At 39.9% G+C, this 13,053-nt stretch overlaps 1 protein-coding gene across 8 annotated transcripts in view; it reads right to left on the reverse strand.

Moving 5' to 3' along the window:
• LOC140200139 (TPR and ankyrin repeat-containing protein 1-like) overlaps positions 1-13,053 on the reverse strand; it is a 152,534-nt gene that overhangs the window by 90,664 nt on the left and 48,817 nt on the right. For all 8 annotated transcript variants that reach the window (XM_072263029.1, XM_072263010.1, XM_072263039.1 and 5 more), the window contains 4 exons: positions 10,981-11,134; positions 5,627-5,727; positions 4,462-4,548; positions 1,854-1,995 (listed from right to left, as the gene is read on the reverse strand). In XM_072263029.1, the coding sequence (XP_072119130.1) occupies positions 1,854-1,995; positions 4,462-4,548; positions 5,627-5,727; positions 10,981-11,134 (484 nt within the window). The remainder of the gene's footprint in view (positions 1-1,853; positions 1,996-4,461; positions 4,549-5,626; positions 5,728-10,980; positions 11,135-13,053) is intronic.

Below are 13,053 nucleotides of genomic sequence, written 5' to 3' on the forward strand. Positions count from 1 at the left end.
GGGCAGATTTGCTAGAACTATTGGGGAGTGTTTAAATTAGTCTGGCAAAGTAACAGGGAGCAGATTAATAGGTCAAAGGATGGATCATATGGTATAAAGGTAGATGCAGTATGTAAACTTGGTGAGGAAAGAAAGGCAGTTGCTAGGGCAAAATTGCAGTAGAAGGGTGGATTGAAGTTTACCTGTTTTAATGCAACAAGTATCAGGAACAAAGTTGATGAACTTACAGAGCATCGCAAGTACATGGAACAAGAGTGTGGCCATTATGGAGCTCAGTTGTCACAAGGGCAGGAGTGGCTGCTGCATGTTCTGGGCTTTCAGTGTTTCAAAAGGGACAGGGAGGGAGGGAAAAGAGGAGTGGCACTGCTGATCAGGGACAGTATCATAGTTGCAGAAAGAGAGAATGTTATGGAGGGACTGTCTACTGAATCTGTGTGGGTGGAAATCATACATGACCTATTCTGGATTCATGACATGATACATTCATCATACTTGACCTATCTATTCTAAAACTGCCTGTTCTTGGGTAGGTTCTGCAACATACTGCTCTAAGAAACAATCCCCAAAATGAAAGAATACAACTTGTAGCCACACTTCAAAAGAATTCATTTGACAAACATAACCAGAATATAAGAAGAACAGCATATAAATGCAAGATATCAACACTGCATAACTTTTTAAAAAATGTTGTCCCTTTAGCACGGTAAAACATCGCATGGTACTATGCACTATTAAAAAGAGACACATAAACAGAGGCACATTAACAGATCCTTAACCAAATTTTTATTCAGTTTTCAAAAGAGATATGGCTGAAGAATCATCTTAAAAGAGGAAAGATGGGTAGTAAGACTAGTTTAGAATCGAAAGAGAATGTATACATGACAACGGTGCAATAATTGACAATACGAATGCTGCAGGAACCAAAGCTGGAGTACTGCAGAAAACTAGATATATAGGGTATTAAGAATCAACGCACTGTGAGATCGTGCAGCAATAAGATCCACAAATACTAGGACAATAGGTGAATGAAACTTATTCTGACTTGTATGGTAAAATGCTGGATGGATTTGTGTTTATGGATGGAATACAGATAAGGTCAACACTGAAACCCAGAGGTAACAAAAGCATTAGTTGGGTATTCTGGAACAAATGAGTTGAGACATTGCAGAGGCAACATTATGGAGATGAAAAAAGCTCCTGGAGATAAAGCAACTATATAGCCTAAAAATTAACTTGGGCTCAAGTATTATGCTAATAATCTGATTCAACTCTAGATTTGGCTTCCTTTATGTTATGAAATGCATCTGAAGTGCTTACGGCATGGTCACAAGATTTGGTTTTCTTGCATTTGTCCTACTGTTTGAAAGGGCGCACTCTAAGTTCTGTGAACTCCATGAAGTCTCAAGTATGCAAATAGAAACTTCAAAGAATAAACATATTTTCTAAAGGAAACATTGTAAAAACAAATGCTAAGTGCTTCTCAACAAAGAATTTTATTGTGTAGCTATTATAATATTGCGAAACTTTGTAGCTAATTTGCATACTACTAGATCCTACCAACAGCAATGAAAAATATATTATTGGCAGCATTAATGAAGGCTTAAAAATTGGCTGGTCCAAAATTTTGTTGCCTTTCTTCAGCAACTTCAGATGATCTTTTATGTTTACCAAGAAGATGGATGATAGTTTTAATCTGTTATCAGCGTTCCCCAGAGATGCAAAACAGTGTCAGCCACGATTACTTGTGCTTTTTTCTGAAGTGGGATTTGAGACTATGAACTTCCAAATTATTAGCGTGAGTGCTATGACTAAGAATGCAATGCAACAGATTTTAATTTTAAAAAAATACTTACTGGTCCTTATAGCAAGTTTGAGGATGGAATGAAGTGGAAATGGTCCAATACTCTCGACGTTTGCATGCTGAGTCACTAAGGCACGGAAAAGTTTTATTATCCACGTACATTGACGCACTGGTTCAACCCCGGGAGGGACACACTTAAAAATATAGGAAGTGGAAAAGGTCATTTGAATGTACACTGATAAACTTCTGTAAGACTACTTAATTTTCTGACTACTTTCTGTGCACCTTTGCTCACTTCATCCCAGCAACAGGCAGCATCGTCATCACTCAGTATATTAGCAAAAAATCAAAAATGTTGTTTGTAGTGACAGTGATTTAGCTAGCAAAAGTGGAGGTGATAGAGCAATTCCTTTGTCAATCAGCTTGTGGCCATACTGCTCTACATGAATATGATTAATACTTGTACTTACTTTATTTTATACATTTTGAGCAATTCAATAATGGCATAATGTATAAGTTCATACATTTAGTTACATGCAACTCCTCCAGTCCATGCATACTTTAGAAAAATCATACTGATTTTATTGGGAGAAGTTACTGTTGTTTATTTATTCTCCACTTTAGTTCTGTGTAAAACTACTGTGACAGTAGCTGATTCTGCCACCAATTCAGGCAGTGCATTCCAGATTCAAAACATCCTCTGAAAATTCTTTCCTCAAATCCCCTCTAAACCTGTTATCTCTTTACTTAAACTTATTCCTTTGAATTTTGAACAACGATGGTGATAACTTTCCTACTATCTACCCTCTTCTATGCCCCCCAACCCTTTAGTCTGCTCCACTCCAAAAATAATCTTGACCTATCTAACACACATAAAAAAATGTTGGTGAACGCAGCAGGCCAGGCAGCATCTATTGGAAGAGGTAGAGTCGACGTTTCGGACCGTGACCCTTCGTCAGGACTTGACCTATCTAATCTGTTCTTGTAACTGAAATGCACCAACCCAGGCAACACCCTGGCGAATCCTTGCATTACCTTCTCCAGTGTAGTCACATCCTTGCTGGACTGTGACACCTAGAAATGCAAACAGCACTGGCAATGGCCTAGCTAATGTTTTATAGAATTATAGTCACTGAGTTGAACAACACAGAAATGGGCTCACTGGACTAACCAATGCATGACAACTATGACGCCTACCTATGCTCACTCATCCCATTTCTGTACTCCTGTATGCTCTATGCCCGTGCCAAACATCAACAGTCATAGAACAATACAATCCTTCAGCCCAACAATCCATGCTGACCATGGTACCCACCCAGCTTGTCAATTTCGTTCATTTGGCCCGTATTGTACTATGTATCATTCTAACTGCTTCTTTAATAACACTACTGTACCTGCCTCAAGCTTTTCCTCTGGCAGCTTGTTCCATTCTTTTGCATCCTTTTGTCTGAAAATGTTGCCCCTCAGGTTCCTTTTAAATCCTTTCTCTCTAACACTAAACCTGTGCCCCTAGTTCTTCACTCTCCTTCTCTGGGGAAAAGATTCATCTTAACCATGCTTCTTATACTTTAAACACTCTTAAGGTTGCCTCCTCATTCTCCTACATTTTCCTAAAACTTCAGCAAAACAAAAGACTTTTAAGTCCCCACATGTAACAATGTCCAAATGGTTTCTTTTTTTTTGTGAGTATGTGGTTCACTGTAGTGAAGCCTCTTTCATCAAGGAAGGAAGTTGGAAATGTAATGAAGATACGTTTGGCTCTTTACCAAGGACCGGGAAACTTTGTATGACAGTGTAGCCACAGACCATAACAACCGACATTTCTGAAAAGCAATTTTGTTTCTTCATCTTTCTGAATTCTGGTAATTTCTTCTTGCAATTGTTAACTGCTGCTGTCAGGTCAATCAGGCAGCATGTTAACTGCCCAATTTAAAAGAGGTAAACTACCTGAAAAGATTTATTTATTCTGTGACTACAAAATAGTAAATGCTACTTTTCCTTGATAAGACTTACAATACGAATACAGTATTGATTGAAATGTCAAGCTCTTTTAATAATATCATTAAAGATTGTACTGGAAGGGCTCAGCTTTCTACCAAAAGTCTACATTTGGACTTCATTTTCGCTTTCAGCACCTGCAGGTGGGCCAGTAAGTCAAGTTAGGATATTATTGCTGAGTTTCAGTTTCTGTTCAGTTAAATAAAAGCAATGGCCTGATTTCAGATAAAGTTTATGAAAGTATTTTTGAAATGATTGTGGGAAAAATGCATGAATGGAAATGAATGAATAAACAAACAATTTGAAACATAACCTTGAGTGAGGGAAATAACAATGCACGCATTACATACTAATTGTAGCTTTTGCTGAGTTTGATAAACAAAGAGCATTATAATTGTTTCTAAATTCACAGCATTAACCCAAAAGCAAACATCCTCCCCCATGTATTCACTAAATATTCACTCACCTCAGTCTTCACTTTGCCCATTAACTTACTTGCACAATATTCCAAGATCTACATAATTAAATAACCTGTTCTCTGAAATCACATTTTTAACTCATGCCAGAATCTATTTTACAAATTCCCACCCGTTCCAAGAGAAAAGGTACAGTACATCATCTATAGATATATTCCCAGCAATAGCGACAAGTTGAAAACATACCCCGAATAGGTTCTTAAGTGGAATTTGCTTGGCACTGTAGTTGTTTCTTGGGATACATCTACATTCGCAAACTGCAAGATAAAGAGCCTGCGAAGAAATGTATTGAAATTAATGTCATCACATATTTAACACTCTGAAAACAACTGAAGTGAATTACTGCACTGCTTAATATTTCCATGATAATAAGCTTCTGTTAAAAAAGTGTTTGTTTTCTACCTTTGCTCTCTAGGACAAAGGTTTGGCAGTGTATCAGAAGGGTTACCTTTATTCCCTCACACTTAGATTAAGACAATAATGATCATTATAGGATCTGACAGGGATAAAACCTTGGATCTCTCCAGCATAATAATTCATCAACATTTGGGGAGCGGTGAGTTGTGGGGGCAGTTCTTTCATGGATCAGTATTCACCACCAATTTTATACCAAGATAGTAAGGTGAACACTCACACAACATTTCAATAACCGTTTGAAGCACTTTCCTGTAACATTCCTGACCTGTTTCCCCCTTGTTATCAAAGAAACAAAAACTGAAAAATGTCTTATGCAATTGAAGAGTCTTTGTGCATTGCTTTGTATTATGGGCATACATGATTCCACTTTTGTCTCCACTGAAGTTAAGTGTCAGGGTACGAACAGGGAAGCCGAAGTATCGACAGAGGAATGTAATTTTACCAAACTTGGTGCTTGGTAAGTAAGAATTATTATAATAATTAATAATAATAATAAACCTGCTGATAATAAAATTCTCTTTTTTAATGGAGTTGTACTGCTGAAACTTTGGACTATCACAGAGAATTGTATAAAAAAATTGATATGGGTGTTCCTAAAAGCCTCAATTTCTGAGCTTAGTGCACGTTTGCCTGCTTTGTCGACCTATTTACAAGGATAACCCATTAAGTGTATTTTTAATACTGGTGCATATACTGTTCAAGTAATCCATGAGTCATGACACCAATTATTAGGCAGAATCTTTTTTGAAAACCAAGTGCTATTACATAAAAGTCTAACTGAATAGTTACTGCAGAATACCTGGACACACCTAATGACCACATGGTCAGTGTTTCCAGGATTCATCTCTCCATGAGTCATATTGAATATTCTATAGCAAATATGTGCTTCAGCTAAGTTCCAATATTAATTAAATCATTCCAAGTTACTGCTTACCATCCATAAATTTTTAATTGCAGCTTTATCTATAACTATTTGCCAAATCCGGGGACTGTAACTTTTCCATTTTAGGATCTCAAAAGTCCTGCGATCTGTCCCTGTTAAAACAAGTTAATATGGTAGAAAATTGATCTATAAATGACATATTTTAAGTTTATCATGAACATGTCATAACATTTCTGCATAAACAGCTTTATTATTAATCAGTGATACTTGCTGATTGTTAGTTACAAACAGAACACCAATATAATACATTTTTTGAAATCACAAGACGATAAATAATGGTACTTCACTTCAGCAAAGTTCTACAGGTTATATACATGATCAATTGGCTTTATAACATGAATTTCGCCCATGTGAATTAGGCAAGCTAAAGATGTTCAAACCCATTGCATCTGGTCTCTCAGCTTTCTATGGTGCTCTGGGGTTGTTTAGGAGAGTCTGCAACTACAACATGCCAAGCCACCAAAGAGGTACAATTAGGATTTTGGAGTATTATGACTCAGCTGTGTGCTCTATAGCCAGGTATAGCATCCCTCTGATAAACAGCAATAGGCAGGAAACTTATAGAAACTAAAAGGTTGCTCCCTTGTGTTTCAAAGACAGATAAAAATTTGTGTCAAGAATTGTAGGCTTCTTTTTGAAAGAGGCAATGAATATTTATTTACAGATACAGCATGGAACAGGGCCCTCTGGTCCAGCGAGCCACATAACCCACCCATCTACTTAACCCCAGCCTATCCACATAATCACAGGAAGTGCTCACCCACCGAGAGATCTGTCATCTAGCCAGGTTCATTGCCTAGCACCAGATCCAGAATGGAATCCCTTCTAGTCAGCCTGTCTACATCAAGGAATGAGGGGGGATCAAGGATCAACTTTATTTGCCATATACAGTTATATGCATTAGGAATTTGCTGTGGTGTTGGTGCAACATACAACAAAACACCATTCAGCAAATATAAAGAATAAAGAAATATATAAAAAATAAAGTTAGAGGTTAAAGTATGGATCTGCTTAAACACATAAATAGTAGCATGTATTTATGATGTAAATGACATTATAAAAAGGGGTTTAAAGTGTTGCCAATACAAGCAGTGACGGAAGTAATAGTGAGAAAATAACCAGAATAGTTGATCAGATTAACTGTCCCGGGGGAAGAATCTTTTCAGGTGTCATGAAGATTTTGTTTTAATGGTGCAAAGTGTGTTGTTTACATAATATGTCAGGAATTCTTCCTGAGCATACCTGACAAATTCAGCCCCATCTTTTGTATTAAGAGGGTGCCAATCAATATTAGGGAAGTTGAATCACCCATGACAACTCCTCATTATTTTTGTACCTTTCTGAAATCTGGCTTCCAATCTGTTCCTTGGTGTCTTTATTGCAATGGTAAAAGGGGAAAGTTCTAGATAATCCCAAATGAGTGGTTGTTGCATCCCCACCCCCACTGTGTCAAGTAGATGAACTCACCATGATGGCCTTTCTGCAATTGTGAAATTATCTCTGATTAGCAATGCCACTCACCGCCTCTATTACTCCCCTCCCAATCCTTTTGAAACACTGAAATCTATCTAAACTTGTCTTTAAATGTTACAATTGAACCCACTTCTACCACAATCACTGGTAACTCATTCCACACTTGCACTACCATCTGAGCGAAGATTCCCTTTCACCCTTAGCCTATGGCCTCTAGTTCTCATCTCACCAACTTGAGGGGAAAAAGACCTGTCTATCTCCTCAATTGTGTATACACCTATATGATCGCCCTTTGGCCTACTGTGTTCCAGAGCAAAAAGTTCAAATTGATTCAACCATTTCCTATAACTCAGGTCCTCATGTTCCGGCAACATACTTGGAAATATTTTTCTGCACTCTATCCACTCATGGATATCTTTCTTGTAGGTAGGTGACCAAAACTGCATACAATATTCTCAACTTGGCTTCATCAATGTGTTGTACAACTTCAATGTAACATCCCAATTCCTGCACTCATGAAGTCCTATGTGCTAAAAAGCTCGCTTTATGATCCTATTTATCTGTGATGCCACTTTCAAGGAATTGTGGATCTGTATTTCCAAGCATCTTTGTTCTATGGTGATTCTCAGAGCCCCAGCATTCACTGTGCAAGTCCTACTTTGTCCTGTACTCCCAAAGTGAAACACCTCACACTTGTCCGCATTAAGGTCCACCTGACATTCTTTAGCCCATTTTCCCAGCCAGTCAAAAACAAGCTGCAAGCTTCGATAGCCTTCCTCACTGTCCACTATGCTCCCATTCTTGGTATCATCAGATGTTTTCATCCAGTTGACCACATTATCATTTAAATCACTATAGATGATGAACAAGAAGGGGCCCACCACCGAACCCTGTGGCACACCTGTAGTCACAGCCCTTCAGTCAGAGAGTCACACATCTTCCACCACTCTCTGGCTTCTCCTACTAAGCCAATTTTGGATCCAACTGGCAACTTCATCCTAAGTGCCAAACAATTTTGCATTCTGGACCAGCCTCTGATGGTAGATTCTGTTAAGGGCCCTAGAGACAATGTTCACTATCTTTCCTTCAACAACCTTCCTGGTAACCTCCTTAAAAAAACTCTATATGATTCATTATAACATGACCTAACACACACAAAGCCATCCCAAATCAGGCTCTCTATTCAAAGACTCATATGTCCTGTCCCTTAGAATACCTTCCAATAATTTACCCACGACTGATATGAAATTCACCAACCTATAATTTCCCAGCTTATTTTTAGAGCGTTTCTTGAACAACAGAACAATCCTCTGGCACCTCACCTATGGCTAAAGAGGTTATGAATATCTCTGCGGGGCACCTGCAAATTTGGCACTGGCATCCCACAAGGTCTGAGTGGACATGTTGTCAAGCTGTGGGGACTTATCAACCCTACTTCACCTCAAGACAGCCAGCACCGCCTCTTCTGTAATCCAGATATGGTTCATGACCTCACTACTGCTTTGCCTCAGTTCTATAATCTCTGTGTCTGTCTGTCACATAAATATCGACAAAAAAAAAAATAATTTAAGAGCTCCCTCATCTCCATGCACAGATGACCATACTGGTCTTCAAGAGAACCAATTTTCCCCTTGCAATCTGTTTGATCTTAACATAGCTAGAGGAATCCTTGGGCTTCGCTTTCACCTGGTCTGCCAGAGTAACCTCATCTTCTCTATTAGACCTCCTGATTTCTCTATCACGTGTTCTCCAGCATTTCTTATATTCTTCAAGCACATCATTTGATCCCAACTGCCTTTACCTGATATGCACTGCCTCCTTCTTTACAGGGTCTCAATATCCTTTGATAAACAATGTTCCTCAACCTGTTAATTGTGCCTTTTATTCTAACAGGAATGTTAAAATTCCATCTCTTAATATTTCACTCTTGAAAGCCTCCCATCTATTGAGCATCTCTTTGCTAGAAGATAGGCCATCCCAATCCATGTCTACCAGATCCATTCTAATACCACCAAAATTAGTCTTATACAGTTTAGAACCTTATTCTAAGGACCAGTCCTATCCTCCTCCATAATTATCTTGAAACTAATGGAATTACAATCACTACGTCCAAAGTGTTCCCCTACACACTTTGTCACTTACCGTCTTCTTTCCGCAAGGTGAGATCCAGTGTTGCACTCTTTCTACTTAAGACTTTGAATTATTAAGGAAACTTTACTGAACACTTTTGACAAACTCTAGCCCACCCAATAGTTGGAAAGTTAAAATCACTAACTATGGCAACCTTATATTTCTTGCACTGTCGGCTAATACTCTAAAACTCTAAATCCCACTGAGATTGGGAGGTCTGTAGTATAGTGCCATTCACGTAGTCATCTCTTTTCATTCTACAGTTCCACCCATATTGCCTCAGTACACGAGCCCACCTCTTTGAGCATTGCTATGACATTTTCTCTGATGTATAATGCCACCTCTCCCCCTTTAATACCGCCCTTTCCATCATGACTAAAACATCAAAATCCCAGAACATTGAGCTGCCAGTTCTGCCCCTCCTGCAACCAAGTCTCACTAATGGCTACAACATAATTCCACTCTAAATTCACCTGCCTTACCTGAAATGGATGCATTTCAGAACATTACCCCAGTTCAGCTCATCAACCAGCGATTTCTGCCTTTGCTTATACTATTTACCCCACAGTAACTCCACTTGCCACCCTGCCACTCTGGTTCCTACACCTCTGCAACTCTAATTTAAACTCTTGTTAGTCTGACTAGTGACCCTTTTTGTAAGGATATTGGTTCTCCCTCCAGTTCAGGTGCAAACCATCCTGTGGTGCAGGTCCCACCTGCCCTGGAAAAGAGCCCAGTAACCCAAAAGCTGAAGCCCTCCCTCGGCACCATCTCCTTGTCAACAAGTTAAACTGCACTATCTTCCCATTCCTTGTTTCACTGATATGTGGCATGGGTAGAAATCCCCAGACGACTACCCTGGATGTCCTGTCTTTTAATTCAGCACCTAACTTCTTGAGCTCACTTTGCAAGACCTCATTACCCTTCTTCCCGGTGTCATTGGTAGCAATGTGGACCACGACCCTGGCAACTGGAGGCACCATGTCATCCGGAAGACTCTTCCTCGTCCACAGAATCACCTGCCTGTTCCCCCAACAAATGAATCTATCACTACCACACTCCTCTTTTCGCCTGAGCTACAGAGACAGACTCTGTGCCAGAGACCCGGCTTACGCAGCTTTCTCAACAGTATCCAAAGCAGTATACTTGCTATTGAGGGGAACAACCACAGGGGTACTCTGCACTGATTGCTCATTCCCTTTCCATGTTGTAACAATTACTCCTTTACCTACATCCTGCAACCTAATTGTGACTGCTTCTGTCTATCAACCCCTCAATCTCCCAATGAAGTGTAGGCCATTGGGCTCCAGTTCCCTAACGTGATCTGTAATGTGCTGCAGTTGGATGCACTTCTGGCAGGCGTAGTCATCAGGGACAATGGAGGACTGCCTGACTTCCCACACCATTTGAAAATATCTCTAACCTTTTTGGATGCAAAGATTTAATCTTTCCAGATTTTTCTCATCCATGGTCAAATCTTGATATATCCTGTGTTTCTGTTTTAAGGCATTACACACATCCAGCTGATCAGAGCCAATATTATGCTGTGGTGTGCTGATGCAGGGTTTCAACCCGAAACAGCAACAATTCCTTCCAATCCTGTGACCATCTCCTACCCCATGATGCTGTTTGACTCAATGAGTTCCTACAGCTGGCTTTGTTATATTCCAATACTATCAACATCAATAATCTACAATAGGGATTCTGAGGCAGTGAAGAGCACTGAACATGTATTAACACACCATGAGCTATCAGGATTCCAACAACGAAATCTGCAATCTGGTTCTGATTTCTGCCTCGATCATCATCCAAGACATTTAATCCTTCGTAGAAGAAACGACAAGCCAGCTCATTATTATGCATCTTCAGTGAAGAATTTCCAGCCCAGTAGTAGCCCTAGGTCAGAAAAAAAGTTTATTAGATTACATTAATTATGCAATAACAGAGCAAATCTCGTCCATTTAAAAAGAAAGAAGTTCAATTTGAATGATAATGCAGCTGAATTCAATGTAGTGAGCTTTTACATGACTATACTTCTTTAATGATGTAAAACTTTGTTAATCTGGCAACTCAGAACTTCAGTGCTGCTGCACTATCAGATTTTCCTAACTATTGGACTTTTTTTTTTTGAAACACACTTTTAATCACTTTTTGAAAAGAGGTTACACAATAACATTCAGTGAAGCCCGTAAGTTTCCAAGAGAATGCAGGGCCTGCAAATGTTGTTTGTGCACAGGAACCAGGGCATCAGCAACTGTGTGGGCCACATGGCAAACAACATCCAGTGAGCCACGTGTCAAATGATCCGGATTTCCAGATGATTGAATTTATGTCAGATTTTCAAATGGTAAGATAGCGGATTATCAATGTTTTACCATATATGACACAGAACAATATAGTACAGGAACTTCAGTCCAAAAACTCTGTGCCATAATCATAACTATATGCACATGGTCCCTTTCTCTCCATTTTTTGTGTTCCACTTGACCACCTTAAAAGCTACTATCACATCTGCTTCTACCATTTTTAGGAATGTGTAGGATAATGTAACTGGTAGAAATGTACATAATTCACAAACACTGACATTGAGTTGGGGTTTCACTTCAAAAGGATGGTCTGATGTAATTACGCAGAGGGTTTTTTGCACACTATGTTCAGTTTTTGGTGTTCAATAAATGAACTGCTACAGCTTCTCCGAAACATATTTGCAAAAACCTACATTGTTGACCCCAATGCTCTAGGCCAATTCCAGAGCTATTCAACATGTCGGTCAATGCAGTCACTTTGAAACTGCCAGAGCTTAGGAAGCAAAATAGGTGCAGGAGTAGGCCACTTCGAGAAATCTCCGCCAACACCACCAAATATTTCTATGTAGTAGCATCGCTCAGTAACTCCTTTCCCAACCTCAATAAGTCTAGTCGGCAAGGACCCCAATATAAGGACACCCACAACTGCGGAACAGAAGACACCGAGACTGTTTTTATGACGCTCGCTTTGATACAAACACCAGGAAGTGCTAACCACCTTGCAGCTTTGACAGTGCCGCGATTGGGTACGTCAGAGGTCTATGAACACCGTGTGTTCCGGCTGCCAGAGTCATCTACTGTACATTACGGGCACCCTTTCAGGGTGATGCTTCTTGTGTGACATGGGTGCACAAGTGACTGTGCTACAGGCATCGCCTATTGATGAGAAAGCAAAGAGTGACAGAATCTAGACTTACGGGACACGACGGGTGACACTCTGCTTTAGTGGGTGACTTTACATATGGGACTTCATCCTGGCCAAAGTGGCTAGCCCTCTGTTTGGTGCAGATTTCCTGTGTGCTCAAGGACTGTTGGTCGATCTTAAGCACTGCCGGCTTTTGGATGTCAAGGACCTTGGATCATTACCCTGCTTCCCCAGTAAGTTTCCCACACTGACTCTGTCAAGCACATGCACCACCATGTCAGCTTACTTGAATGCTGGGCAAATTTGCAAACCTCACCAAGCCCACATTCTCCACTATAGTCACAAAACATGTGGTTGAGCGCCACATTTTCACAACTGGCCCACTAGACCATGCCCGTGCCAAACATACATCACACATCTACACACTCAGTGCTTCAGCCAACATGAGTTGATTGTTAATCCCACTAAATGCCATTTTGGGTTGTCATCCATGGCATCTTCCACAGAAGGATGCTGAACCCCTCCCATCAAAAGTAACTGCTGTTATGGCTTTCCTACCACCCCGCACTACTAAACAACTACAGGAGTTTTTAGGCATGGTAAATTTCAATCATTCTGCGAGAGGCTAAACTTATGCTTCCCCT

This window comes from Mobula birostris, chromosome 1 (genome assembly GCF_030028105.1).
Source record: "Mobula birostris isolate sMobBir1 chromosome 1, sMobBir1.hap1, whole genome shotgun sequence".
Lineage (NCBI taxonomy): Eukaryota > Metazoa > Chordata > Chondrichthyes > Myliobatiformes > Myliobatidae > Mobula > Mobula birostris.